Below are 27,936 nucleotides of genomic sequence, written 5' to 3'. Positions count from 1 at the left end.
CCATGTGCGTTCGATGTAGACGAAATGTCAAAAGCGTCAGTATTATGACGCCCAAGGATGAGAATGCGTTGGTTTTTCCTTGAAAGAAATTATTCATGCCTTAAAATATCTTGAATGTAACTCGACACCCTTGCCTCATTTAGTATGCGCGGTTCTATGAATATGCAAATGGGCCCCGCCTCCACTCACTCACTCCGCTCAGAGATCCACTGGTTGACGATCACACGTTGATCTGATTGGTTACAAGGTAATTTGTGACGTCAGAAACACCAGCGATTTCAAAGCGTGTGTTTGAGACTGTCTTTGGTTCACTGCAGTTTTAAGGAGAAAATACTCAGCAATGGAGTCGACTTATGAACTTACACATGCTTTGTCTTAAAGCATATTAAACACACCACATAGACACATAAACAACATTAAAAGCTGGATTTTCACCACAGGGGGACTTTAACTTATTGTATTCTAATTAGAATTACATTCCTGCATGTCAACTCATATTCAGGAAGTGTAATTTAAAAGGCATTCTTCAATTCAGTTGCACAGCCCTGTGAGTATCAACACTTTCGCATGAACGAGTGCGTCTAGAGAAAAAGAAGGCGATATATTTCAAAGGAAGAGTGCAAGAAGATTGATAGATAGAGGGAGTGAGAGGAGGTCATGTTGTTTGTTTTCATTTGCAAAGGTATAAAATATGATGCAGGCTGACAGATTGCTCTAGCAGAAAATGGAAGGGAAAGTTTTCGTCCTTCAGCCAACCACAAAAGCACCCGCCTCCCTCCCTCTTTCCCTCCCTCCTTCACTCCCTCGCTCTGTCATTCCTCTCCCTCTCCCTGCGTTGTGGGCTGAGCTAAAGCCGAGGCAAGTGAAGGTTGTGGAGACTCAGTGTGTTAGCTGACACTCAAGAGTCCTGACAGTTTGATAAAGCTCATGAACTCAGACAGCAGAGAGGTGATGATCACTATAGACCAGCGCTGGAGCCGTTTGACTCGACGGAGAGAACAGAACACAACAGTTCCAGTTACTGAGAGAAAACCAGTCGGCTAGAGTGACAGCTACACCTGAAACAGAAGTCTCAAGTCCTTGAGACTTTCTATTGTGATTGATAGCTTTGGCAGCCGTGTCAGACTGACTGGAGGACTGTGTTTGAGTGGGTCATCGTCTGCTGGATCTGCAGTTCTCCGACAGCTCGAGACTCGGCGTTTGGGTTGGTGTTGAAGACTGGACGTGATGTTTGACTGCGTGGAGGCTCTCGGGGTCGGGGCCAGACCCCTGTTCGACGTGAGCGCTCAGAGTTCATGCATGCTCAGGAAAGCCAGCTCCTTCTTCCCTGCACTCGAGTCCTTCTCATGGAGCAACACCACGAGCCTGCAGTGTAAGTGTGAGGAGTCTCTACTCTCTCCAGCTGCACGTGTTCATATCTCTGTGTCCTCTCCAGCATGAGCATTAGTTATTCTCGGAGTCTGAGCGAGTGTGGTGTGTGTGCTCAGCATCTTGTCATGCGCTAACTGGCTTAAATGGTACTTTTGTTAACTTTCTAAAGGCCAGGCCTTTTGCCTAGTCGTCAGAACAAATTTACTGATGATGATGATAAAATGCTGATCCTTTTGCATAATATTAATATTTCTGAATACTGCCATTGTGATGGATGCTTAGTAATTAGTGATGATAATGACAACAATTATAAACAGTCCTGCAAAAGTGACGTTATTAATAGTGGAGTGTTGCAAATTCGTTGCGATGACTGCAAATTGTAGTTTCATGCTCATATTTGGTTGAAACAGTCAAAAATGAACATATAAATACAGGCCCAGGGCTTTTAAACGCTGTATAACCTTTAATTGTACGCAGAAAAAGGTGGTAAAACTATGACACGTCAAATATTATATCATTATCCTGATTATTAAAGAAAATATGTATTTATGGTATATGGTGATAAAATTAAATATATACAAAAATGAAAAATGCACACACTCTAGTTTTAAATAATGCACGGAAATAATGTACATTGTAATGTTTTATATCTTTTCATAAATAATTGCAAGTTAAAATGCAGTATATTTGCAGATTCTTGTTACATCTGAAATTTGTTTGTCGTATTTTAGTGCATTATACTTTCTAAAGGTGTAACAGAGAATCAGTAAGTATTATAATGTATTATAACTGTGGTTACAATTATTCATGATATCATGCATTGCCTTATAAGGTGCATTACAAAGTATAATTAACTCATTAAAACACTTTTATAATGCATTATATATATACAGGCCTCAAGTCAAGTAATCTCTCGTGTGTGTGTGTGTGTGTGTGTGTGTGTGTGTGTGTGTGTGTGTGTGTGTGTGTGTGTGTGTGTGTGTGTGTGTGTGTGTGCTCAGAGTCTCTCAGCATCATTTTGACTTTAATGGATGTCTTTAATTATTTAATTATGAATACAATGAACTCAATTAAAGGATTAGGGAGCCCGATGGGACAGAAACCAGGAGAGAATGGGAGGATTAGGGGTTTTTCTGCTTAACATTTGCCTCTCTATGATCACAGGAAAATCCTTTGGCAAGTTCATTCAATATGGAAATGCTCCACATTTATAAGGTTATTTAAATGCCACGTAATGAGATCCAAGTTATTTAGTTGATAGTAAATAGCTGAACTGAAATATGACAGTGAGTAAGAGTTGTGATTATCTTAGTGCACCTACATGAAAAATATTCAGTGTCCTTCATATTGTCTCCATCTTTGTCCAATCATTTGGAATTCATTACATATTTCAATGAAGAAATAACTCATTGACTCTTGCAATGTCTGTCATCAAGTTTAAAGCACGCTCAGGGAACTAGAAAGAAAAATACAGAAACAAGAGTCGTATATGAATCACAGCCATGTGTCTGCGTCTGTGTCTTATTGTATGTGCGCGTGAGTGGATTTCACACGGTCCTGCTGGAATTTGTCTCTATGCCGTAATGCCATTTTATAGCCAGACTGACGGCTTGAAAGAACATCGCACCCCACAACAAGGCCCACCTCACAATGAACCGTTTACAATAGTCTGAAGTGTCTTCTCACCCTCAGAGGAGCAACAGCTGAGTCCTACCTCTCCATCTAAACTTGAACTTGTTCGCTTTTGCTAGTTCATTACCCTTAGTAGTGATGCACGATATATCGGCCACCATATCGGTATCGGCCGATATATGTTCATTTTTAATGTTATCGTTATCGGCCCAATAAGAAAATCTGGCCGATATATTAAAGCCGATAAATAATGGGTTATTTCCTCCAGCTGAGACACTTCAGATGCGAGCTGTTCGACGTGATGGTTTTGAATTGCTTGAAATATGATTGGAATCACTTCAAAAAAGGAAAATACAGTCAAATGCAACATTCACAGCACAAGTCTGTCATATAGGCTACATACAATTAGAATGAGAATATTATAATTGTGTGCTTGGGACATGGCTTTTAATGGTGAGACTTGTTTTTGTAATCAGGCTCTCAAAAAGTTTATAAAAATTGGGATTAAGGTTTATTGCCCAAATATATCGGTTATCGGCTTTCAAATACTATAACAAATTATCGGTCATCGGTATCGGCCAAAATGTTCATATCTGTGAATCTCTAACTCTTAAGATCTGTTGTTGTAGAAAGGTTGTTAATAACTCATAGTTCTCGTCTACATGCTTCAGTTGATACGTTAGATGCAAGTTTAGTTTCCTCTTTTGACTGTTGCTTATGGCTCGATGTTTTGTAGACCTTCACATCAGCAAACCCTTCAAGACCAAGCTGTGTTACTAAATGCAAAGTGATTTACTTCAACAAAGTATGGTTTGCTAACACTGCTGAACTAACATGGATGCATGGAGATTCTTCATCATACATTCAGCATCTTTTTTAAAACAAATTGTGATGTTTTGTCAGGCTAAAGTTCATGTCTGAAGGTCAGGTCTTGTCTGGATAGGATGATTCTCTGGTCGATGTTGGGTTCTGGTCAGTGACCAGTTGTCTTAGTGTTTCGGTTGTGTGGGGTGTAATAATGTGAAGGTGGCTGGGGAGGGGGTGGCCAAATGTTGGTTCAGCTTCATCCTGAAAAGGCAAAATAAAAAGGGTCAGTTTATGAGGTACTATAAAGAAGAAAGCTTTGTATGCATGCAGTTGAATGAAAGGGGCAATCCAAGTTTAACAACTTGCTTCTAAGAAAGACAGCTCCTGTTTTACCAGTCTGCGTTCATCCCATCAGGACATGTGCTGGTCCATGTGTGCAGGAGATGCTGGTTAAGCTTTGAGCAAAGCTGTTCTTCAGTGTTTCATAAACTGCTACTTTTAAATGAGAAACTGAAACCATGGTTTACATTCACTGATATAGTCAATCCTTATTCGATCAGCACATTTTGTCAAAGAGACCAAAATTGCATGTCTGACTTTACTACATATATAACCTAGTTTTAGGATGCTAATTTAGAACAAAATGTCTTTTAATGCTACAATGTCTGTTTTCACCGTTTTATCTCTTGGTCATTGCATTTCAAGTGCTCCAAAAATGGTAAAGTTAGTTGCTTGGCCATTTTTAAATTAGGCCAAATTTAATTTAAGGATTACCGTTTATGTGTTGGTATTATTAAACCACTATTTTTAAATGTTCTTTTTAATTTTAATCCTGAGCTACGAATTTGAGGTTTCTGTAAACATCTGTATAGCCCAAAGTTTGTTGTGTGCCATCACACAAAGATGGCCGCTATGGTTAAACCAAGCAAAGTACAAATCAAAAAGAATTTGTGGTTTTGCTGTACCTTAAGATAATCATAAAAAAAAAAAAACTTTAGACCACTTGAGATGGATTGTCAACCAAACAATGAAGTCCATAGAAAAGAGATCTGCATATGCAAATGTCTGCAAATGTCTCACAAAAAATGCTTTTATTTAATAATAGCCACAGAGAGATAAATGCAGATGTTTCGATCTTCTTCAGTCAGGACTTACCACTAAATCATTCAAACATGTCGACATATTTATCAATAATGATCAGTGATGGCTTTATATATGGGTTAAATAATAGATTTAAATATGTGTGTGCCAGATTAGGTCTGACAGACCACTTTATTTTTTTTTATTTTTTTTTTCCTCTGTCTCATTTGTAAAAAAAAAAATGTTTTCATACATTTCAACTTAAATTATTAAGTATAATCAACATGGTTGTACATGTCATTTAAACTTACATTATATTAAGCTGATCATTTAATCTTGTATAACTCATAAAAGTTTAAATTGCTTAAATTATTTCGATAAGTTACAGTAATGTAAAAACACAAGTTGCCATGACGTACTGATCATATATTTTTATCACAGTATCTACAACAGACTAAGAATATCCCCTAATTCAACTTTTAAAAAATTAGTATAATCAAATTGGCCGTACAAGTCATTTCAGCTCATTTAAAAATATTGCCTATAGTTAAATCATGTATAAAAAAATAAATAAAAAAAAGGTTAAATTATTTTGATGAGTTTAAGTAATAGAAAAACATGTGTTGTCATGACTTATTGATCATATCCTTTTTTTTTTTCAGTGTATTAATATCCAGCAGTATTGGTGCTCGGTCTGGTCATATGCCGACAGCAGAACAGGTCGTGTGCATTAGTGCATGTTTAGTATGTAGTTTCACACAGGTGCTGGTTTGACTCGAGCACAGCTTGTTACAGGATTAAATGAGCTTTTAGTCTCTCCAAACACTGTGGCCTTTGTTATGTGTATCTCCTGCGAATGTGAAAACAAGAATCGGCTCAGTCCACAGGCATGAGCATTATGTGTTCTGAAATATTTAAGGGTGTTATTTTCAAAATGTTGACATGCCAGGGCAGGGAAAAGCCTGTATGTGTGTGTGTGTGTGTGTGTGTGTGTGAGTTCACCGGGAACATACAAAGACATGCAAATAATAATGCTGGGAGAGACTCCAACACCAGTGGTGTAGTCTACGTGATACGCAGGTATACGCCGTATACCCACTAGAAAAGGCCAAGGATTTGCGTATACCCACTTAAAAAAGCGTGAGGATACGTAACAACTTCGTTTTGTGTCAGAACTTTCACTTTCATTCATAAATTCACCCCGTCTGTGTTTGCGAAGCGACACGGATCGAATCGCGGAATCCAGTCACAAATGGAACTTGCTATAGGGCAGAACGTCACGGATTTTGGCTATTTTTGAATGAATAAATCAAAAGTAGGGCTGTACAATGAATCAAATCTCGATATGGACTAGTGTCTATGAATATTAAAGCTAAAAGAGACTGCAATTGTTCTACGCGTCTCTGGGAATGAGCGCTCAATGTGTGCTCCACCACACACACACACACACACACACACACACACACACACACACACACACAAGCACGGGTGACTCACGCTCGTGGTTTTTTCAGCGTTTCACTGTATTGAGACATTAATGATGTAGGCTACACATGTGCATTTCATCGCAGAGCTGCTATGAGAGTCACTTGACGAGAATTTCACCATTTCATTTGATAAAACTATCGTCATTCATTCGTTTCATATACACACACAGAAACTGTTATGTCTTTACGACAACCTGTCAAAATAAAAGTTCGGTATAACTTGAAGAAATTATAACAGAAATATATTACTATTGCACAGTAGAGTATACTTCAGGCCTAATAATAATAATAATATTAGTTTATTAAAACACACAGAAACTCAAATGTCTACAACCCACCAAAATAAAAGTTCGGTCTAACTCAAAGAAATTAGAAAGAAATTGCACAGTAAAATGTATTTTAAAATAACACTTTTTTTTTTCAAAAACACCATTTCTAAAAGAAAATTAGTATTTGTGCCTATAATGTTTAAAAAAAAATTTTTTTTTGACAATTGTCAGCTGATAAAATCTGTGCTTCAGGGACCATTATTCATATAACATCTAAGGCTAAAGGTAGCTCTTAACTGACTTAGTTAGATGGTGATTAACACTAAACAGTAGAAAATCAGTCCAGCCTCCCCAGCTGTAAATGTCATTGGCTGTTAAAGTCTTGTGTTGCTTATAATAAATTGACATGTTGATAACACTTAGTATTTCATAATGCTCTCAATTACATGTCGATGCATACTGTATGCATAGTGAGTGTGGTGGTGCTTATGGGGTGACGCCCTGGGATGGGTGAGTATGTGGCGTGCGGTGGGGGTATTAGAGTATACGCACTACAAAAAACCAGACTACACCACTGTCCAACACCCCGAGACCCTACAGAGGACAAGCGCTGTAGATAACCCTGATCTAAGCCCTACCCCTAAAACAATCTTATGACAGGTTTTATTACAAAAGGATACACACACACACACACACACACACACACACACACACACACACACACACACAGAGAGAGTGATTGTGAGTAATAATAAATTAATGACAGTATTAATATTTCAAACATGCATGAAAGTAATTTTGCTGAGGCATTTAGTGCTAGTCATTTACATTTTGTAAAGTGTCTTGCAGTAGTCTCTCAGATCTTCAAAGAGATCTGCAAAAATTATGTTTATTATTATTAACACAATATTGATGTAAATTAATGTGACGGCAATTTAGTTAATTGCAATTACAAAAAAGAGAATAACTTGATTGCTTGTTAGTATGTTTGTTAAAACTAATACGTTGTTGCTCTATTATAACTATTACAGTCCTGAAAATATTTTAGACCTAATAACAATTTGTTATTTGAGGATTAGGAAATCAAATGAGGTTTTAATGCCTCAATCCCATATCTAATGTTCAGAAGCGTCCAAGCGTTAGGTTTTGGAAGCAAACCTGAATTGACCCAACCTGTTAAATTTCTCAGCAACGCTTCAAGTCGAATGTTGGTGAGATGTTACAAAATCTAACAACATGCAGAAAGCCTGTAAAATCCACTGTGTCAGCATTTGACTAAAAAAAGAGTCAGAACAAATACTGTTGTCTTACCAATGTATTTTTTTTTTTTTTTGGTAAAAAAGAGAGAAAAGAAGTACTGTTTAATGTTTGCTGTATTCAAATACATCCACACAACTGATCCTGCATGTTCTTTCAAGTTTTCTTCTTCATTCCTTTATAAAATCAGTTCACTTCAAATCTGTTTATGCACTATTTGCTTTCGCTCCATATTGGAATTCAGAACATCAAGAGTTTCATGAACGCCTTTTGTAGTTTTTAGTGACTCAATCATGCAGTTCAATCCATCCACACATACAGTACAACCACGCAGAAGAAATGAAAGAGCCATTCATCTCTGCCCTCAGTCTGCAAACCATTATGTGTGTGTTTGGATCCAAAATATGCATGACAAATGTATGAGCGATTTTGCTTTAAAAACAACATCCTTTTTTGTGCCAGTGCATTCATTATGACATGAGGAGCACTTTATTTAATTATATACATAAGAGAGGAAACGATGAACTGAGAAATAAAGTACAAAGAAAAGATGATAAATTCAAGACTCTTAAAGTTCATCAGGAACATAAAACACAAGTGATGCACGCTAGATTTATTCTGTTCATCACCTGCTGGAAAAACTAGGCCTTTTATACTTGTATGTAATACATATTTTTATGTTTGAATAGACACTGAAGCAACCTTTGTACAAATATAGTGTATGTAGCCATATATTAATCTATTACTAATTCATTAAATAATAATAAAACATCAGAAACGTAATAGTCTTGAGCAGATGTTGCATTACGTGATGCTTCTATTGAGTGATGATTTGCTTCTTTCTGATGATGTCAGAACCTGTTTACTCCTGGTATAAAGATGATTGATCACAAGTAGACGAGGGAGACAGATTCCCGTTTACACCTGGTGTTTTAATGCGTCTCTTTGTCCACTTTCAGCCACTTCTGAAAAGAAGTTCAACAAAGTTTAAATCCTGTTTGGCTAGTGCGCTTCCCATAATGTTCACGTATTCAGTCAATAGGTGGAGAGAAGCCTTTTTCTGCTGTTCGAACACATTTGACTACATGAGCATCTACAATATGGAAGTAATGTGGTCGAATGTGTTTTCGATTACCTCTGGAAGTGTTTGAAAGTGAACAAGCTCAAAATGTTTTAGACCCCGTTTACACCTGCATTTAGTGTCGTCCACTTGTGATCCGATCGACCAAAACGCATCTTAAAGAGGTCCTATAATGCCCCTTTTCACAAGATGTAAAATAAGTCTCTGTTGTCCCCAGAGTGTGTGTGTGAAGTTTCATCTCAAAATACCCCACAGATATTTTTTATAGCATGTTAAAATTGGCACTTTGTGAGGGTGAGCAAAAACATTCTGTTTTTGTGTGTGTCCCTTTAAATGCAAATGAGCTGATGCTCCCGGCACAGAGGGCGGAGCTTCAAGAGTTTGTGTGTGTGTGTGTGTGTGTGTGTATGTGTGTGTGTGTGTGTGTGTGTGTGTGTGTGTGTGTGTGTGTGTGTGTGTGTGTGTGTGTGTGTGTGTGTGTGTGTGTGTGTGTGTGTGTGTGTGTGTGTGTGTGTGAAAATTTCAAAAACTTTTAGCCTTTTATGTTCAAACCGGAGTCGGACAATGATGGAGAGACTCAAGAAGAAGTGACAACATGTAGAAGCAACAGGACATTTCTGAATGGTTAGTTGATGAATTTATGAAGTTGATGTGGAGTTAACTATCTTCTAGTCATTGATTAGCATATTCTGTCATTATATAATCTATAAATTGCTTTCTGGGGGGCGGGGTTTATGTAAATTTTACAGTTAATGATGTCACTAACCTGTGAAGAATCTCATTGTAGTCCTTACCAGCCGTTTGTTCGAGTCCTTAAAAAGCGATTTCTGTAAAAGCAAATATCTCCCTTTTTTTTGCACTCTGAGTGTCGTAACTTTGCAGATGTTGTTTATGATCAAACAGCAACATTACACACTAACTAAAGTTGAAAAAGTTCAATCATAATCAACCACCCCTTTAATAGCAGGTGTAAACAGGAGCTCACAGAGACGGTATCGCCTGATAGTGTTGCTGAGTTTGCTGAAAGACATGGATATTATCAGTGTTTCCATGCAATTCGAGCCAACAGAGAGAACTTGGATTGTCAAGCTGAAGCCCTCGACTCCTTTACTGATAAAACCTGCATCACCTTTCATTGAGTTTGTTGTCTAAACAGTGCAGACACACAGTAATCTGCAGAAATGTGGACTGAGACCACTTACAATACAATCATAACAAATAAATCATTTTCTTTGTGTGTAATTCAGTGCTTTAAAGCGCCCCTATTAGGCATTTTCGAAAATTCCCTTTCATGGAGTGTGTAATAGAGCTGTTTGTGACTGTAAAAGATCTGTAAAGTTTCACAGATCAGTGCAGATAAATGGAGTTTTTGTCGCTCAAAAGAAAGAAGTGATTCTGAACTGAAACGGGTGGTCAGTAACTCCAGTCTCACTTCCTGCTGAATCTGCGTAGGTTTGTAACAGATTTGCATAATGCCAGTCTATGTTCTTCATTGGCTGCCGTGAACAACGTCTACTTTGACCCTCAAACACTGTAGTTTATCTGAGACTGGAAGAGTTTGGTTTGTGTTGTTCATGTGGAGAAGACGCTGTTTTCTGCTGACAAAGCAAATCCACTTTGATGAGATTGATCCGGTAAAACCGACGCCATCGTTACTGTTCGTATCACTGAGTATCAAGAGCTGAGGAAGATCCGGAGCTGAAATTCAGATATGATAATGAGCGTTTGGTTTCTGACACGGTCGACCAATCACAACAGACTGGGCCATCTGACCAATCAGAGCAGAGCTGCTCTCAGAGAGGCGGGGTTTAGAGAGACTGAATCCTTGATCGAACTGTTTCAGACACTGAGAGAATAGAGCTGATGCTGCAGTGGAGATTATGAGGAAATTAAAGTGTTTTTTGAGCTTGGATGCATGCAAACCTGTTGTAGGAGACGCCAAAAAAATTAAATAAATCAGGAATCTTTAAAAAAACATAATAGGGGCATTTTAATGGAAGTCTATAAAATTAATTCCAGTTCAAAAAAATTATTTTTTCATCTTTCAAATTAGTCTTTTTTTTTTCAGTACATTTTTAGTTTGTTCTGAAATCTGATTATGCTGTCAAGTGCCAATTCAGACAATAAAAAAAAAATTTTTTTTAACTGTTTCTTCTGAAAACTCCACCTGCTTTACTTCAAAATCGACCATAGACTACTTCATGTATTCTCCACGAGTCATGTCAAATATAACAAAGAGGGAAAATGGAATGGGAACAGAATTGCATTCCTTCTTTCTTCCCCTTTACGTCTGTCAGTCATTCCTCTGGTGGCGCCAGGTTTCCACTCCTCCAGCACAAAAGAGGCTGATGTTTTCAGAACCGCTCTGTGTCACTCGAGCATTGCTGCCATATAAACACATAAAGCCAATTCAGACCAAGTTACTACATAAACACAGTGATCAGGTTGCGTTCTCACCCACTCACTCGCCCATCACCCCGACCTTGTGTTTCACAGAACATTATGTGCAAGAACTACGTCTATCAGCATTCCAGAGACCTAGAAGTCTTGCATGACAGAACCACACAAAATCCAAAGAAAAAACTAAACACAACAACACACAGTATCAGTACTTGATCCTATTACCTACTGCATAATGCACAATAATACACACACGCATCAGACGGATGTCTTTTCCAGCTTCATGAGTATTGCTTTTTTAAGATGGTGTGTCAAGCTAAAATTAGTTAAACTTTTAAAACCGTGTCTTGTGACCCTGCGTTCTCTTCCATTGCGTCTGTTTGTGAACACAAGAATGTCCTGTTTGAACACACACTTGTATTGTAAGAAAATATGTTCTACAAGTTACACAATAGACTATTATACTTAATAATAAGTCAATAAGCAGGTCAACACAATACAATCTCAAGGTCTTAGATCATGTCTAATTTGAACAACTAATGTTTACTGTTTTTTGTCTGTTTTTTTCTCACTGGAATTCTCAGTGTTTCAGCAAATACATTTTGTGCCTTAATTATGAAACGAGAACAGAATGAAATGTGTATTCTTGCATACACATTTGTAAAAGTTTGGGATTTTGAATGACGTCTCAACAAGGCTGCGTTTATTTGATCATACGGTAAAAACTATAATATTTTGAAATATTATTACTAATTAAAATAACTGTTTTCTATGTGTATATGTTGTAAAATGTAATTTATTCCTGTGATTTTTCAGCATCATTACTCCAGTCTTCAGTGTCACATGATCCTTCAGAAATCATTCTAATATGATGATTTGCTGCTCAAGAAAAATGTATGATTATTATTAATGTTGAAAACAGCTGTGCTGCTTCATATTTCCGTGGAAACCATGATGCGTTTTTTCAGGATTCTCTGATGAATAGAAAGTTCAAAAGGACAGCATTTATTTGATTATTTTTTAAACAATATAGAAGTCTTTACTGTCACTTTTGATCAATTTAATGCATCCTTGCTGAATATTTTTTTTTTTTTTTTAAATGGTAGTGTAAGTATATTTATTAATGTATGCATCTGTTTAATAGTTCTATGAACAATTTACACAGAAATGTGCTTTTGCTTCATGAATTCGGTCCATTGAATGCATTGTTCATCCTCTCACAGCTTTGTTTTCATTCCAGTCAAATTAAATATGGCGTCTACCCGGAATAAGGTCCATATATTTTGAAGTTCGAATATCTTCTGTTCACAACAAAACTGGGTTGTGACTTTGGAACGTCTCTAGCACAGATTTCCGTGCTGTTTGGAAAGGAAATATCCTTTCATAGTTTGCCAAATGTCAGATCATCAATGTAGCATATTTTATCTCCGAGGTCGCGATTAGATCACTGGCAGTGTTTGTGTGACTCTCGGTTCATGTTCATGTCTTGAGAAGCCAAAGCCAAGGTCAAAGTGAAACTCACCCTCTCTCACACATTCTTCATCCGTCTCCCCCAACCCCCTGGTTTTTATGAGATTTCTCATCTATACCTTCTCTCATTTTGCTCTTGTTAAACGGTGCCCGTGGAGGGACAGAGGGAGGAGAAGAACGAGAGAATGAGAGGCACATTTGGGGGATTCACTCCATTCAGTAGGAGGAATGGCCAATAAAATCTGCCCCGTTTTAGCTGTTTTTCTCCCATTTTTTACAAGTGGAGAGTGAGGGACAGCTGGTGCTGGTGTGAATGGCTGGCCAAGGTGACTCTGCCAATAAAGAGCCGGTCAGGCAAGCCTCGGGCTTCGGTCAGACCACAGACGGGCTTTACGGGGGATCTCGAGACTGGACCTCTAGTAAAAAGCCAGTCATCCAGGCCTGAGGAATTTAGGGTCCAGGAAACAAGAGCATGAGGGGGGAAAGGGTGTCTAGAGGTGAAAGTTGAACCGAGTGACAGCGTCGACTTACACAAAATATACACCACTGGATTCACACGGTGGTGTTTAAATTGGGCAAAGCGTGTTATATTATATGTTTGCGCCTGTATGGCTGCTTTCCAGGATGTTTCTGAAACTGACTGGTGCCATTTGGGCGCGTGACAGCGAGTTGAACACATGCTGAGGTGTCAGTCAAAGCATGTTATTCATTCATCCAGTAACACTTTACAAAAGGGTTAACATTAGTGCTACATTAGTTAACATTAACTAGCAATGAACTAATTCTACAGCATTTCTTTATGCATTTTGAATAACACGAACAAACAATGATCAATTGTATTTTTATTAACTATAACATATTAGGGGTGTAACGGTGCACAGGAGTCACGGTTCGATAGGAGTTCGATACAACAGGAAAAGCTATTCATTCATCTGTCGTGTTAGTTCATTTTTCTCATCTCTCTTCTCTTTCAGCACTCAATGTGCTCTCATAATATTTGTCTTTGAGCTCTGACCCCTGGACAGAGGCTTCCTAATGCATTTGACAACTTCATCCTTATTCTCTTACATTCTTGATAAATTAAAGAGGACATATTATTGCACTTTTTCAAAGTCTTGATGTTGTTTTTGGGCTCTACTAAAACAGGTTCCCTTTCGAGGGAACTCGCGCTGCGTCGAGAATCGACACATTGGGGAACGCCTTCAGCGTGACGCGTCTGAAGCCTGTATGGAACTAGTCAAATCTCGATTGGTGTTGCGTCATTACGCCGCATGTGACGCTGATGTGGAAGCTATAAAGGGACGCCGGATCACAACAGCGTCAGCTTCTGATTGGTCGAAGCAAGTCGTTCTCAGGAGCGCAGGAAGTGTGGCCGAGGGACGCAGCGTCTCGTTCTCTTCTCAGGGAACGATGTTTACAGTCGTAACCCAAGATGTTCTCTTTCGAGGGAACTTGCGCTGCGTCGAGAATCGCTTGAATGTTCAAAAATATTTTCCTAATATTTTGTTGCACATATTCTCTTCCTCTTGGGTGTGTTTCCCGAAAGCATCGTTAGCCAACTATGATCGCAAGTTCCGTCGTTATTAGCAGTTCAACGAGTCTGTGTTTCCCGAAACCATATTTCCAACAAACATTCGCAAACAGCATCGCAAAGTTGTGTGTTTGGAATGACAGATCTCGACCTGTGGTTCTTGTTTGCCTGACCTGTGGACTTACATAGATCATGCTCTTGAGCAAAATATGCAAGCTGACATTCAGTACAATCTATATCTTATATTTTGAATATAAACACATTTAAATGACATTCTTTAGTTTGTCAAGAGATTTAAAGCACCATTTTTAAAGAGTGCGCATGTGTGAACGTGCTCTAGTGCGTAAGAACGAGCCTATGACTGAATATGGAAATAAAGCAAAATAACTGAGAAAAATGATAATTAGTCCTCAGATGCCATGTCTGTAATTTATAGCAAAAATCTACTCCACCACTTGTGTGACATCATTAACCAGTGTTTGAACGACTAATTTGTGACAATACAGTTTCGGAAAACAGTTAGTTGACTAGTTGGTTTCTTCAACGACGCATCGTACTATGGTAGTTAAGCAGCGAGTTATGTCGTTGTACGGGAAACGCACCCCAGGATAGTTCCTGTCTCTATGAAGCCCCTCCTTCTGAAAAGCACACTGTGCTCTGATTGGTCGGCTGGTGAAGTGTGTTATGATTGGTCAACTGCTTCAAGTGTGTTTGAGAAATGTCCTGCCCCTTACCATAACCGCCAGTTTAACACACTACTAACTAACTCAACCAGGCCCCGCCCCTTTATTCTACGTATTAATTATTTAAATGAGGAATATTGTGACGTGTTCGTTCCCGGAAGAAACTCAAGACTACAATGGAGGCGTTTCAGGGAGTTCAGAAACACTGACACTGATATAGAGAAGATCTCCTGCTGGAGGGACTTTGTGCTTTGTAACTTTGCAGAGCTTTTTCATGCTTAAACAGCAACATTACACACTAAAGAAAAGTTGAACAAAAAAAACAAACAAAAAAAAGCATAATAGGTCCCTTTAATATTCTTTAAAATAGCAACCCACCTGAATTCAAGTCATTATTTTTGACGATGCACCCAATAATGTTATATAATCAATCAAGAATGCACCATAAACTCACCAATCCAAAATATGTGAAGGCGAAAGTGGCTTTGTTTTTTAAAGAGTAAGTGCATGTTTTGAAGAGTGTGGGAGTGATGTTTGCCAGTTAAAAACTTGCCTGTAGGGCTTGAGGATTTGAAAAACCAATAGAGATTCTTGTCTTAGTAATCATCTCTAAATATCTTGTCCTTTTCTTCCTGATGTCTGCAGCGGTGGAGACTCAGAGCACAAGCTCAGAGGAGATGGTTCCCAGTTCTCCTTCTCCACCTCCTCCTCCTCGCATCTATAAACCCTGCTTTGTGTGCCAGGACAAATCTTCTGGCTATCATTATGGAGTGAGCTCTTGTGAGGGCTGCAAGGTACACACTCTTAGAAGAGACAGTTCGTAAACATACTTTATCGCTAGAAAAAAATAAACAACCCATTAAACATGAAAGTATTATGCAATCTTTTAATTTTTTTCTCCTCATATAGAACCTTTTGGCATAAAGGGTTCTTTAATTTTGAGTAAAGAACCATAGGATTCTATTTCGAACCCAAGTGAAAACATTTTTTATACTTTGGACCAAAAAAAAACCAAAACCATTTTTTTTCTCAAATTATTATATTTATGGTTTGTTTCAAACCTTAAATTTGAATGTAAACATTAATCAAAAATGCTATTTCTTTTCACAAAAACAGACATTCATAAAAAAGTAAAAAGATTATTTATTATAAAGACCATATCATACTTAATCAATATATTTTCTTTAGACAGAAGCCAAAATGTTAATTAATGTATGTATAATTATTAATGTAGCATTAGATAGCATTAGAAAGCTCACAGTAGCTTATAATGACAGCATGAGGCTGCTGCTAAGAGTTCCAAGAGACTCCAGTGCAAGCCATATGTTTGTTAGTGCCGGGGTACCTACCTGTGCTGCAGTCTTGCGTAACTTAATGTTTAGATTTATGGGTAGGGTGTCTGAGTCAAAAAATGACCTAATTGCTGTGTTAACTAACCCTAGACGAAGTTCTGTAAGATTGTCGTCCAGACTGTGGAACCATTGGGGTACATGTCTGTATGTTAGACATTGAACACGGTGTGTTTTACTATGTATGTGTTTTTGTGTATGTGTTTTTTAATATGTATGTGTTTTGTATTGAATTATGGATCCCTCTGGGTCTGGAAATAAAAGTTTATTATAATGTAGGTCAATATAATTATTCTTTGGCTTTTTACAACTTAATTGAACCATTAACAAAAGCTAAATTAGCTATATATGAAACTTATGTTAAAACTAACAACATTTTGTTAGTCAAAGTTTAATTTAGTTTACTTACTAAAAATAAAGATAACTCAGAAAGACCTTTTTAAATATGCATCATATTTTCTGTTATGTACCTAAAAAAAAGAATTTCTTTTACCAATGTTCTGCACATCAGCACTCTGGTGTTAAGCTAAAATAGTATTTAAACAAAATGGTTTATTTTAATTTTTCAAACTGAACAAAACAGGTTTAAAAAACATGACTAATATTATAATGCACTTAAAAATAAATGACTCATTCATTAATCAAAACCTGAGAATGGTTAATTATGTTAGAATCCCATATTGGCAAAAAGATTTGAGTCAAATACAGCATACCATGAAGACAAATAAGACAGTTATTATTACTCTGTGTTTACATTATAACAGCACATGATGTATAACAGTGGGCAAAGGTCACGGTTTGAGTGCTGCCATCTAGTGTTACTGTCAAGTTGAAGAATGTTGATTTCATTCACACATCTATAGTGCCCTCTGCTGAAGGCTCTGGTGAAGTTCATCAAATCTGGCCACTATTAGACAGAAGATTTTGAGTTATTGTCATGACCTCAGCTCCATGTTAATCGTAACGTAAATACTTATATTTCTTTGTTTCTCTCTCTCTCTCTCAGGGTTTTTTCCGTCGCAGTATCCAGAAGAACATGGTGTACACCTGCCACAGAGACAAAAACTGCCAGATCAACAAGGTGACGCGTAACCGCTGTCAGTACTGTCGACTGCAGAAGTGCTTCGAGGTCGGCATGTCGAAGGAAGGTAAACCTCAGAGCAGTTTACATCACTAACTATACACTTCTCACTTCACAACACTGATGAAGACAGAGGACAGTCAGTTCACAAGTCTACGACTGTACGTCTTGGCATGAAGAACACTGCACTCAACTCCAAGATCAATTCACTGCTGCTTCCAACATGTGTTTTTTTTATGTACAGTATATTAAATTTGTTGTTCTTCTTTTAGCAGTGCGGAATGACAGGAATAAGAAAAAGAAGGACGTAAAAGAGGAGGTGGTTCTTCCAGAGAGCTATGAGCTGAGTGGAGAACTGGAAGAACTGGTTAATAAAGTCAGCAAAGCGCACAGGGAAACCTTCCCTTCGCTCTGTCAGCTGGGAAAATACACGACTGTGAGTCCTGAGTCACTTCATCCTCACACACCTCCTTCTGTCTGGCAGATTAACAAACACTGCAATATTTCAGAACATTACACATCCATTGAACCACAGCAAAAATAAAGAGTGTGTTTTTATTGAGACAGAGACTTTGGTTAACATTTTTATAAATGAATAATGGCTATCTTTGATGGTGTGACTAACCACAACAACTCTTAATCACTCTATTTAATCATCTTTTGCAGTTCAGTTAAATTCTGTGTGACAAATGAATTATTAGAAGTTCAGAGAAACATTTTAGTTTCTCACTTATTATGAGGTCACAGATAGACTTGGACAAATATATTTCAATGTCAAATATGTCCCACATACTCACATAACTGTGTGTAATTGTTTATTTAGTGCAACAAAATGAATGCATATAAAAAGTGGAGTAGAACTGTAAGCGGATACTAGTACTATTGCTACTATAAAACTAAACAATACACATATTCTCACATTCAAATACAAGTAGAGTATACATACAGAAGTTGTAAGAAGTTATATTGACAAACTGTGACAAGATTTAACAAGCATTATGATTCCCATAAAAAGTTAAACTGAATATTAAGCATATGCATCCATTTGGAAAAACATAATTATATTTTTGCTAGTAAGAATTGCATTGTGACTAGTTAAAACCAGATACTTAAACCTTAACTGATAACATATATATAAAACATACATCTGTCTGTCTGTCTATCCATCTATCTATATGAAATATGAAACATATGTATATGGTCACTGCTATAAATGTTTCTTGAGTGCTTTGAGTTACACTCATTCTCAAATATATCTATATATTTGACCTGTAATAAATAATTTCATAATTTCTGCATGCTATTACGACTAGACATAATTGCAACTGAACAGTTCTTGAAGTGCATTATAACTAGATCGAAGTAAAATCTAAAATAAAATGAATAAATGAAATATGAGCCTGGGATTTTCATTAGTTAAAATTGCATTGTAGATTTCTTCCATGTGAATTATTAGTCAGAAATTCATTATAGATATCTGCATTGTGAATTATTAATAGTCAAAATTCCCAACTGACTAATCAAAACTGAAATGTGAATAGTAACACTGAATGCATTAAAAATGCCCTGTTCATCTTCTATATATCTCTTATACATTCACTGCTGCTGTACATCCACACACTCATGTTTTTATGAATCAGTGATTTAACAACGATTACTGTTTAAGAGATATTGGTGCAATTGTATGGGAATGCATGGAGAAGTGTGCTCAGTTTCCCTGTTTTACTCTGTTTCAGAACTCCAGTGCGGATCACAGGGTTCAGCTGGATCTTGGACTGTGGGATAAGTTCAGTGAACTCTCCACAAAGTGCATTATAAAGATTGTGGAGTTTGCCAAACGTCTGCCAGGTTTTACTTCACTCACCATTGCAGACCAGATCACCTTACTGAAATCTGCCTGCCTTGATATACTGGTAAATACAACAAAAAACGATATGATTAACAACCAACAAAGTTGTCTCATCTTAAAGGTCCATTTTTTGGGGGCAGTGGAAACAGACTCATTCTTTAATTCAAAAACAGCTCGATGCAGCACAGTGCAAGTGGATAGAATTCATATTTATTTTAAGTTTTTCGTTTAGATGCAACCTCTTAATTCAGTGCAAATGGTGCAGGATTCTGAAAAAACAATGACACATTTCCTCATTGTCAACTTCAACTTTATTAGATTGACTCTGTCTTGATGCTTTGTTTCCCGCAGATGTTGCGTATTTGTACTCGCTACACTCCAGAGCAGGACACTATGACCTTCTCGGATGGGCTGACCCTCAACAGAACACAGATGCACAACGCTGGTTTTGGGCCACTCACAGACCTGGTGTTTGCCTTCGCTGGGCAGCTCCTGCCTCTGGAGATGGACGACACTGAGACCGGGCTCCTGAGTGCAATCTGCCTCATCTGTGGAGGTGCTGCAGTCTCGCCTTTAGGAGTCACTTTAGTTCTTCTACTTTATGCATAGAAATTGAATTGCATCAGGAAACTTTAAATTGGGTTAACAATGCATAATTGTAAAGGTCCTTGCACACTGAGGCCGAAATTTTCGTATGCGTTTTTTCTTATTGGTCGTTCGGTGGCTCTGAATTGTTAAAATACCATAAAAAATGCTTGCTATGGATGCGAAAAATGCAGAAAATCGAACCCGATCCGAATTTTTTTATGACGGACGAAAGTTTCGGAGGCAGTGTGTAATCGTGATTGACATAACGTGAGGTCGAATTTATTTTTTAACGTCCAAAAATTTCAGACACGAATTTCATGCAAGGACCTTTATAGTGAAATTCTTTTGAGTGAGTGAGTGAGTCAGTGAGTGAGTGAGTCAGCGAGTGAGTGAGTGAGTGAGTGGGTGAGTGAGTGAGTGAGTGAGTGAGTGAGTGAGTGAGTGAGTGAGTGAGTGAGTGAGTGAGTGAGTGAGTCAGTGAGTGCCTGAGTGCCTGAGTGCCTGAGTGCCTGAGTGAGTGAGTGAGTGAGTGAGTGAGTGAGTGCCTGAGTGAGTGCCTGAGTGCGTGAGTCAGTGAGTGATTGAGTGCCTGAGTGCCTGAGTGAGTGAGTGAGTGAGTGCCTGAGTGAGTGAGTCAGTGAGTGAGTGAGTGAGTGAGTGAGTCAGTCAGTGAGTGCCTGAGTGAGTGAGTGCCTGAGTGAGTGAGTGCCTGAGTGAGTGAGTCAGTGAGTGAGTGAGTGAGTGAGTGAGTGAGTGAGTGAGTGAGTGAGTGACTGAGTCAGTAAATTAGTCAGTGAGTGAGTCAGCGAGTCAGTGAGTGAGTGAGTCAGTGAGTGAGTGAGTCAGCGAGTCAGTGAGTCAGTGAGTCAGTGAGTGCCTGAGTGCCTGAGTGCCTGAGTGAGTGAGTGAGTGAGTGCCTGAGTGAGTGCCTGAGTGAGTGAGTCAGTGAGTGAGTGAGTGAGTGAGTGAGTCAGTCAGTGAGTGCCTGAGTGAGTCAGTGAGTGAGTGAGTGAGTGAGTGAGTCAGTCAGTGAGTGCCTGAGTGAGTGAGTGCCTGAGTGAGTGAGTGAGTGAGTGAGTGAGTGAGTGAGTCAGTAAATGAGTCAGTGAGTGAGTCAGCGAGTCAGTGAGTGAGTGAGTCAGTGAGTGAGTGAGTCAGCGAGTCAGTGAGTCAGTGAGTCAGTGAGTCAGTGAGTGAGTGAGTGAGTGAGTCAGTGAGTCAGTAAATGAGTCAGTGAGTGAGTCAGCGAGTCAGTGAGTGAGTGAGTCAGTGAGTCAGTGAGTGAGTGAGTGAGTGAGTGAGTGAGTGAGTGATTGCTTATTTTATCTCTTGAGTGCTATATTCATTTTATACACCTTCAGTAGTAACTGCTCCAGTTGCCCTGTTTCTTTTATAAACATTTTGACTCCCTGGTTGGTTTATTCCTTGTGTTGTTGTCAAACTCTGATTGGCATGTCCTGCTCTTCTCTTACTGGTTGAATGAGTAGACCGCATGGATCTGGAAGAGCCTCATCGTGTGGATCAGCTACAGGAACCTCTGCTAGAGGCGCTAAAGATCTACGCTCGCCGTCGACGTCCCAACAAACCTCACATGTTCCCACGGATGTTGATGAAGGTCACTGACCTCCGAGGCATCAGCACTAAAGGTAGGCATTGTTCATGTCTGTATGGTTTACAATATAGTTTGTGTGGTTCACTAAGTGTGATAAAGTCATGGATCTTAAAGGAAGGATGAATTTCATTAACCAAACAGTTGATGGACCCCATTGACATCCATAGTATTTTTTTTCCTACAATGGAAGTCAATGGGGTCCAACAACTGTCTGGTTACCGACATTCTTCAAAATATCTTCTTTTGTGTTCAGCAGAAATTTACACAAATTTAAAACAAATTGAGGGTGAGTCAATAATGACAGAAGTTTAATTTTTAAGTGAACTATTCCTTTAACATTGTGATATCTTTAAAGTGTGCTTGACAGCAGCTGCGTTTTTTTAGAGTTATTAAAGGGTTAGTTCACCCAAAAATGAAATTTCTGTCATAAATTACTCACATATGTCGTTCCAAACCCGTAATGCATTCGTTCATCTTCGGAACACAAATTAAGATATTTTTAATTAAATCTGAGAGCTTTCTGTCCCTTCATTGACAGCTACGCAACTGTTTTCAAGCCCCAGAAAGGTAGTAAAGACAAATTGTTAAATACATTGTTACATGATACATTCATTTTTTTTTTTTTTTTGCACAAACAAAACACTTGCTTCACTTTTATAAAATCGAGATTAAATTACTGGAGTCACATGGATTACTTTAATAATGTCTTTACTACCTTTCTGGGGCTTGAAAGTGGTAGTTGAGTAGTCTGTCAATGGAGGGACAGAAAGCTCTCAGAAGTATAGAAGTTTACCCAACTATGACGACTTCTGCTTCTGAGGATCCTGGAAATGAGAAAAGGGTCGACCAGTCGTACTACCTACCTTCTTGCTGCTGCACAAGCTCATGATAAATAAGTAAAATATGAACCTAAATGAAGAGATTAAAACCTCGAAGCATAAGGTCGATCATGCCTGTGTGTCTCTGTTCAGGAGCGGAGCGAGCCATCACTCTGAAGATGGAGATCCCAGGCCCGATGCCTCCTCTGATCCGAGAGATGCTGGAGAACCCTGAGGCCTTTGAGGAGAAGTCTGACTCTAAAGACAATGAAGCTGCCGCCCCCCTGCCTCCTCCTGCCATCCAGGCCATCAAACGCGAACGGGATGAGGAATCTGCCCTGGAGGACGAAGAAGACGAGGAGGACGAGGTTGTGGAGGAGGGACGGGACAGGGCAGGGGACAGTGAGGATGAGGAATGGGGGATCCTGCAAGTGGACATGAGCGGAGCTAGAAAGAGTGTGTCAGGACGAGCACAGTGACCGCTGCACGACAGTATGTATGCGGGTCTGAGACATACACACAACAGCAGACAACTTTAGATTTCAGTTGATGCGAACCGATTTTCCATCATTCAGTCAAACAAACAACATCGTTTCCCATAATGACTTTCTATGACACAAATAAGCATGCACAACTTTGCACATCAAGTTTCCCTCAACCACCCAAAAGCAGTAAGAAATTACATCATGAAAACTGAGAAAGACATGCCAATGTTACTTTAGACAGTGTTTCTCTGAATAGAGAGAGAAATTAAAATGATTGCGAAACTAGAGAAAGAAAGGCCATTATGCCATATCTGGATGTTACTTGGTATATGCATATTTTGTTCTACATTTGGAGATGCCAAATATTTGAGAATGCATCCCAAAGCCTTGTTCTCTATAAGGGAAGCGATTTTCACGACTGTATATGGATGCATAATCAGAGCTGATCAATGAGAAAATAGAAAAAACAAGAAACAACCACATGACCAATTCAATGGTCTAAAAAACTTTTTTTCTAGAGATACATTTACTGCATAACTTTGTACTCTTGATGTTGCATTGTCTCAGATATATTACATTTTGTATATGCATACTTTTCAACAGCTCTATTCTTCTTTCAGTGTGTTTCTATGTGTTTTTGAGTACTTGCTTTTTACTAAACGCTCCAACAACATCCTACAGCCATACGCTACATCTGAATTTACCATTTATACCAATTTTAGGGTTTGGGGCATTAGAAGATTAGAACATAATTGTTATTAGGTGGATATTTTGAATTGAAAGTAAATTTTTTAGATTTATTACATTACATCACATGATTCATTTCATTATTACAAATCAAACTTTTCACTCAGGGCAAATCAAGGACCAAAGGTGCTCTACAGTCTCTAGATCAGAGCATGCGTGCACTAGCTATTCACGTACATTTAGATCTTTAGTTATACTGTATCATTACGCAAAAATTACCATTAAAAGCTGAAATGTAACATTTTACTCTGGGATCTAGAAGAGTTACGTGATTAGGTATTAAAAGCAATAAAAGCTACACTGATATGTGTTACAATGTAAGAACTCTATAGTAATGTGTCAAATATGAGCCGAGCACATGTGGCGTGTAAAAGCGATGTGCACTTTCAATCCCATAACTGTCAAAAATGTTCCTTTGTAGGTAATGTGGGAAAATGCTAGTTAGGCGAATCTACACTACACAGATCCAGCAAGGCTTCAAGAAAGTGTTTTGCTCAGTTCTTTAACTCTTTCCCCGCCATTCACGGAATTTTCCGTCTTTCCGTGTTTTCACTGTTGTACGGTAGGGGGCGCTATTACACATCTTCTGAAAGAGCACTGAATCTCCTGATCAAAACACAGGTGAAGAAGAAGCAGCAACAAGCGCTAGCATATGCGTTCATATGCATTATGTAAAATATTGTGATCATCAACATTAAACAGCATACCGCCTAAATCAAAACTAATGAAACCCTAATGAATGAAATGTCGACCCAGGATGAACTATAGGACTGTAAAGCTTTTTTTTTTTTTTATTATTGCTTTTTTATTAAACTTACCCACATTCAAGTATTGATAAAAAAAAAGAATGCATGAAGCTAGAATAAAGCTGGTACCTTTTTTTTTTTAAAAGCAGAGGGTCTGTTCTTTCTTTCGATATGTTGCATGTTCAGATATTCATACAACAAAATATCCTGGGAGCCATTAAACTCTAGTGAAAATGGTCAAAAATGCTGGCGCTGGCTGGCAACTTTAAAAAGAAACGCTGGCGGGGAAAGAGTTAATATCTGTTTGTCAAATTAATATATTAAAAAACTGGATTTTAGACTACGTCAGTCAGTCGACATCATTATAAAAATGTAATCTCTCATAGAATACCCATACCAAAGAATACAATCTAATCTTCTTTTTGTTAAAACTAATAAACAAAAACCAACTATAACATACTAAAATGTACTATGGTAAAACCATGCCATTCTTTAAAGTGGGTTACAGATTTCTGTAAGACTATGGTAATCATTCAGTATCATGGTATTACTGACTGTATATTACAGTCCTAAATTTTAATGACAGAATATAGTAAAATAACATTTATATAAAAATGAGTTGAGATAAGACAAAAAACACCAACTACTGTGGTGTCATTTACATAGTAATCCACGGGTCTTTACAGAATACCATGGTACCATGTCTGAAAAACATGCAACCGTATTTATTTGTTGGTGAGAGAGATTACAGAGTAGGGTGTTATTGATGATGAATAAGAGAATAGAATAGACAATAATAGAAAAGGCAAACAAAATGAGATTTTTTCCAGTGTCCTTCTTCATCCTTCCATCCCTGCTGAGGTTTGTGTGCGCCGCTGATGACAACATTATACCTCCGTACATGACAGAACAGTGTTGCCAAAGCAAAGTCATAAGCTTCTGATCGCTGCGCATTCTGTGAGATATTGGGGATAGAGCCATACGGTTTAATGTGTAAAGATGTGTGCATGTATGCTATTTGCTGAACTGTAAAGATATCTTCTTTCTACTTGTATCTTTCTACCGTTGCGTCACTGCAAACTGTTTCATTTGATGCATCAACAGGACATCTCAGTTTTTATTTTTACAATGTTGTCTTTTAAAATATTTCAAATATAAACACACACATTATAGGCTATACATGTACTTTTATTTATTACTTATTTATCCTTGTCTTGTTACATTTTTGTTCTATCTGTAATCAGTGATGCATGTTATGAACGTTTTTTTGACCGCTCCCATAATTCCTTGTGTGTCTCTATAGAGTGTGGAGGAGTATTTCTGTGTGTACCACCAATGTCATGATCAGCCACTCTTCAAATGTGGTTAGACAACACAAATGAGATCATTTCAACTGACCAAAACGAATGCATGATTACCACATAGTGTGCTGGATAAACCTGCAGTGATCATCGAGTCTAGCAGCTTCATGTAATGCACTGATCCGGATACGTGACAGGGTAAATATGACCTGCAGCAGTAAACCGTGGTAAACATTGGCTGAAATCATCTCTTCTAGTGTCTATACTTCCATTTCCACACCAAAACCAAGTTTGAGTTTAAGTTCAGGCATGTACACGTGTCCAAATGTGTTGTAAATACCAAGGGAACACAGCCATATCTCTGAAAATATGATAAAAGTCCCTGGAAATGCATTAACCATTCCGTGTCCGTTTAATTTTGACAAATGTATAAATGTAGCAGTCCATGGCAAAGTGTAATTCAAAAAGGCCGGAGGATATTACTGTTCTTGTGAATTATACGAGCAAATGTTTTTAATTTGTTTTTCTTTTTTGTACATTAAACATGAGAAATTGGATTTAACATCTGAGACTTTTGTTCTTTCTTTTATTTTTATTTCTTAAATCGTGTTTACCTTTTGTGCTTATATTTGGTCATTTATTGCATAGAGTGCAAATTTTTTCCTTGATGAAGAATGATTTTTGTGGTGGTTTGGAATATGTGTATATTACATGTTTGTTCGTTTGCATTATTTGTTGCTGAATTTGTCATTTTATTTGTGACTTTGTCTCTCTTTTGGGTTTTGAATCATAGGAAACATGGTGGGTCGTTTAAGGCTTCCAAACGCTAAGGAGAATAAACACGTTAATGTTTTAATGCACATTTGTAATTTTACAAAATGATCTTTTTTTCTTTTTTTCTTTGTGCTCTTAATATGGTGTTACAAAAGCAGCCTAGATGGGTTATTTCTTGTAAAAACAATCCCTGTTTCTTAGCAACACTTTTTAAATATAATAGCATTTAACATTTGTTTTTATTCTCCCCATAACTGTGTGTTTCATTGTTCTTAATATTTCTCTCAGTTATGTGCCTTGCAAAAACGTTTCAATCGTCTTGCACAAATCTCATGGAAATCTTTCTGTACATCTACATGAAAATCCTTAATACAAAGACACAAGTGGTATTGATGACTGTAAATGATGTCCACATCATGTCTGGACTTCTTCTTTAAATGCATTTTCTGTATGTTTTCCAAATGTTATGATTTTATAAAGAAATTTCTCATCATTCTCTGTATTGTCATGATTTCCTGCTGAACTAAGAGAGGAACATTTTTACGCTCCCTTATTTAATCTTTACCTTCGCCGTGAGTGTGTGTCATAGATCCAGATTTTGCTTCAAGATGTCCTCGTCTTATGCTGTGCCATTAAAGACACACAATCAAAGCTACAAAAGAAACCTGTCTGATAACAGGAGCCATCATTCTTCTCCCTTTTCCTATCGCATATCAGCTTGGAGAGGTGTTTATTTAAAAAAAAAAATATTAGAAAATATTCATAAAGTGGAAATGAAGTGCCTAACAGGTATTTAATAGTGGGCATAACATGTTTAACGGGCAAGGTTAGAAGGACTTTAAAGACAGGGACAAGCAGCATCCATTTACAGTATGATTTTAATTCATATAATCATGTACACGAAATATGTTGTTGTTATTGCGTACTGTTTTATAAATACTACTATACACTGAGGTGCAAATAGTATCTGTCACTATTTCCACTAAGTAAGCCCATACAACAACTAAAATACTGCTATTTTTAACTATTTTCTGCCAAATCGAAATTATTCAGATAATATTAAATACTATTAAAATCAATCAATCCAACACACTCCACAAAGGAGAGGTAAAACTTACTGGACAGAAATTCAGTAGTCCTAATATGTCATGGATAAAGACACTGTTTAGTATTTCACTAAAACAAAGCCATAGAGAAGTAACAGGGTGACTGAAACCTATAGTTATAGAGGAACTGCTATGAACACTTTTAAAACATCAACCGAGTTGCCTCTTAATTTCATGTAGGATTTATCTTATTTTAAATATACAAAATTGTAATAAATTTTTGATTAAAACCTAGCTCTGCAGGTCTCTAAATACAATCACTGCGTTCGAAATCTCATACTGTATTAGGTCACTCTCCCACCGGAACTAGACTCGCGTACGGCCGTTACCAGAAGCCAGTGATCACTGTAAAATCCAACAGTGAATCTTTTTAGTTAACTTAATGTCTTAACTTAATTGTAAAAATCTAGTA

General features: G+C 37.7%; 1 protein-coding gene across 3 annotated transcripts in view; it reads left to right on the top strand.

Moving 5' to 3' along the window:
- The window catches only part of rargb (retinoic acid receptor, gamma b), a 64,748-nt gene extending 37,837 nt beyond the window's left edge, over positions 1–26,911 (top strand). Inside the window, exons 1-8 of one of the 3 annotated variants that reach the window (XM_082156491.1) lie at positions 438–1,372; positions 15,714–15,862; positions 17,424–17,565; positions 17,771–17,934; positions 19,235–19,411; positions 19,699–19,903; positions 21,423–21,581; positions 22,519–26,911. In XM_082156491.1, coding sequence (XP_082012617.1) covers positions 1,228–1,372; positions 15,714–15,862; positions 17,424–17,565; positions 17,771–17,934; positions 19,235–19,411; positions 19,699–19,903; positions 21,423–21,581; positions 22,519–22,844 — 1,467 coding nt within the window. In that variant the 5' untranslated portion in view covers positions 438–1,227 and the 3' untranslated portion in view covers positions 22,845–26,911. Of the gene's footprint in view, positions 1–437; positions 1,373–15,713; positions 15,863–17,423; positions 17,566–17,770; positions 17,935–19,234; positions 19,412–19,698; positions 19,904–21,422; positions 21,582–22,518 lie in introns of those variants that run through there. The other 2 variants (XM_082156490.1, XM_082156489.1) reach the window with 2 other exon arrangements.
- Positions 26,912–27,936: the final 1,025 nt, after the last annotated feature.

This window comes from Leuciscus leuciscus, assembly GCF_965113295.1.
Source record: "Leuciscus leuciscus genome assembly, chromosome: 23".
Taxonomy (NCBI): domain Eukaryota; kingdom Metazoa; phylum Chordata; class Actinopteri; order Cypriniformes; family Leuciscidae; genus Leuciscus; species Leuciscus leuciscus.
The sequence above is the reverse complement of the archived record's forward strand: the minus strand, read 5'-3'. Positions and strand labels throughout refer to the sequence as shown.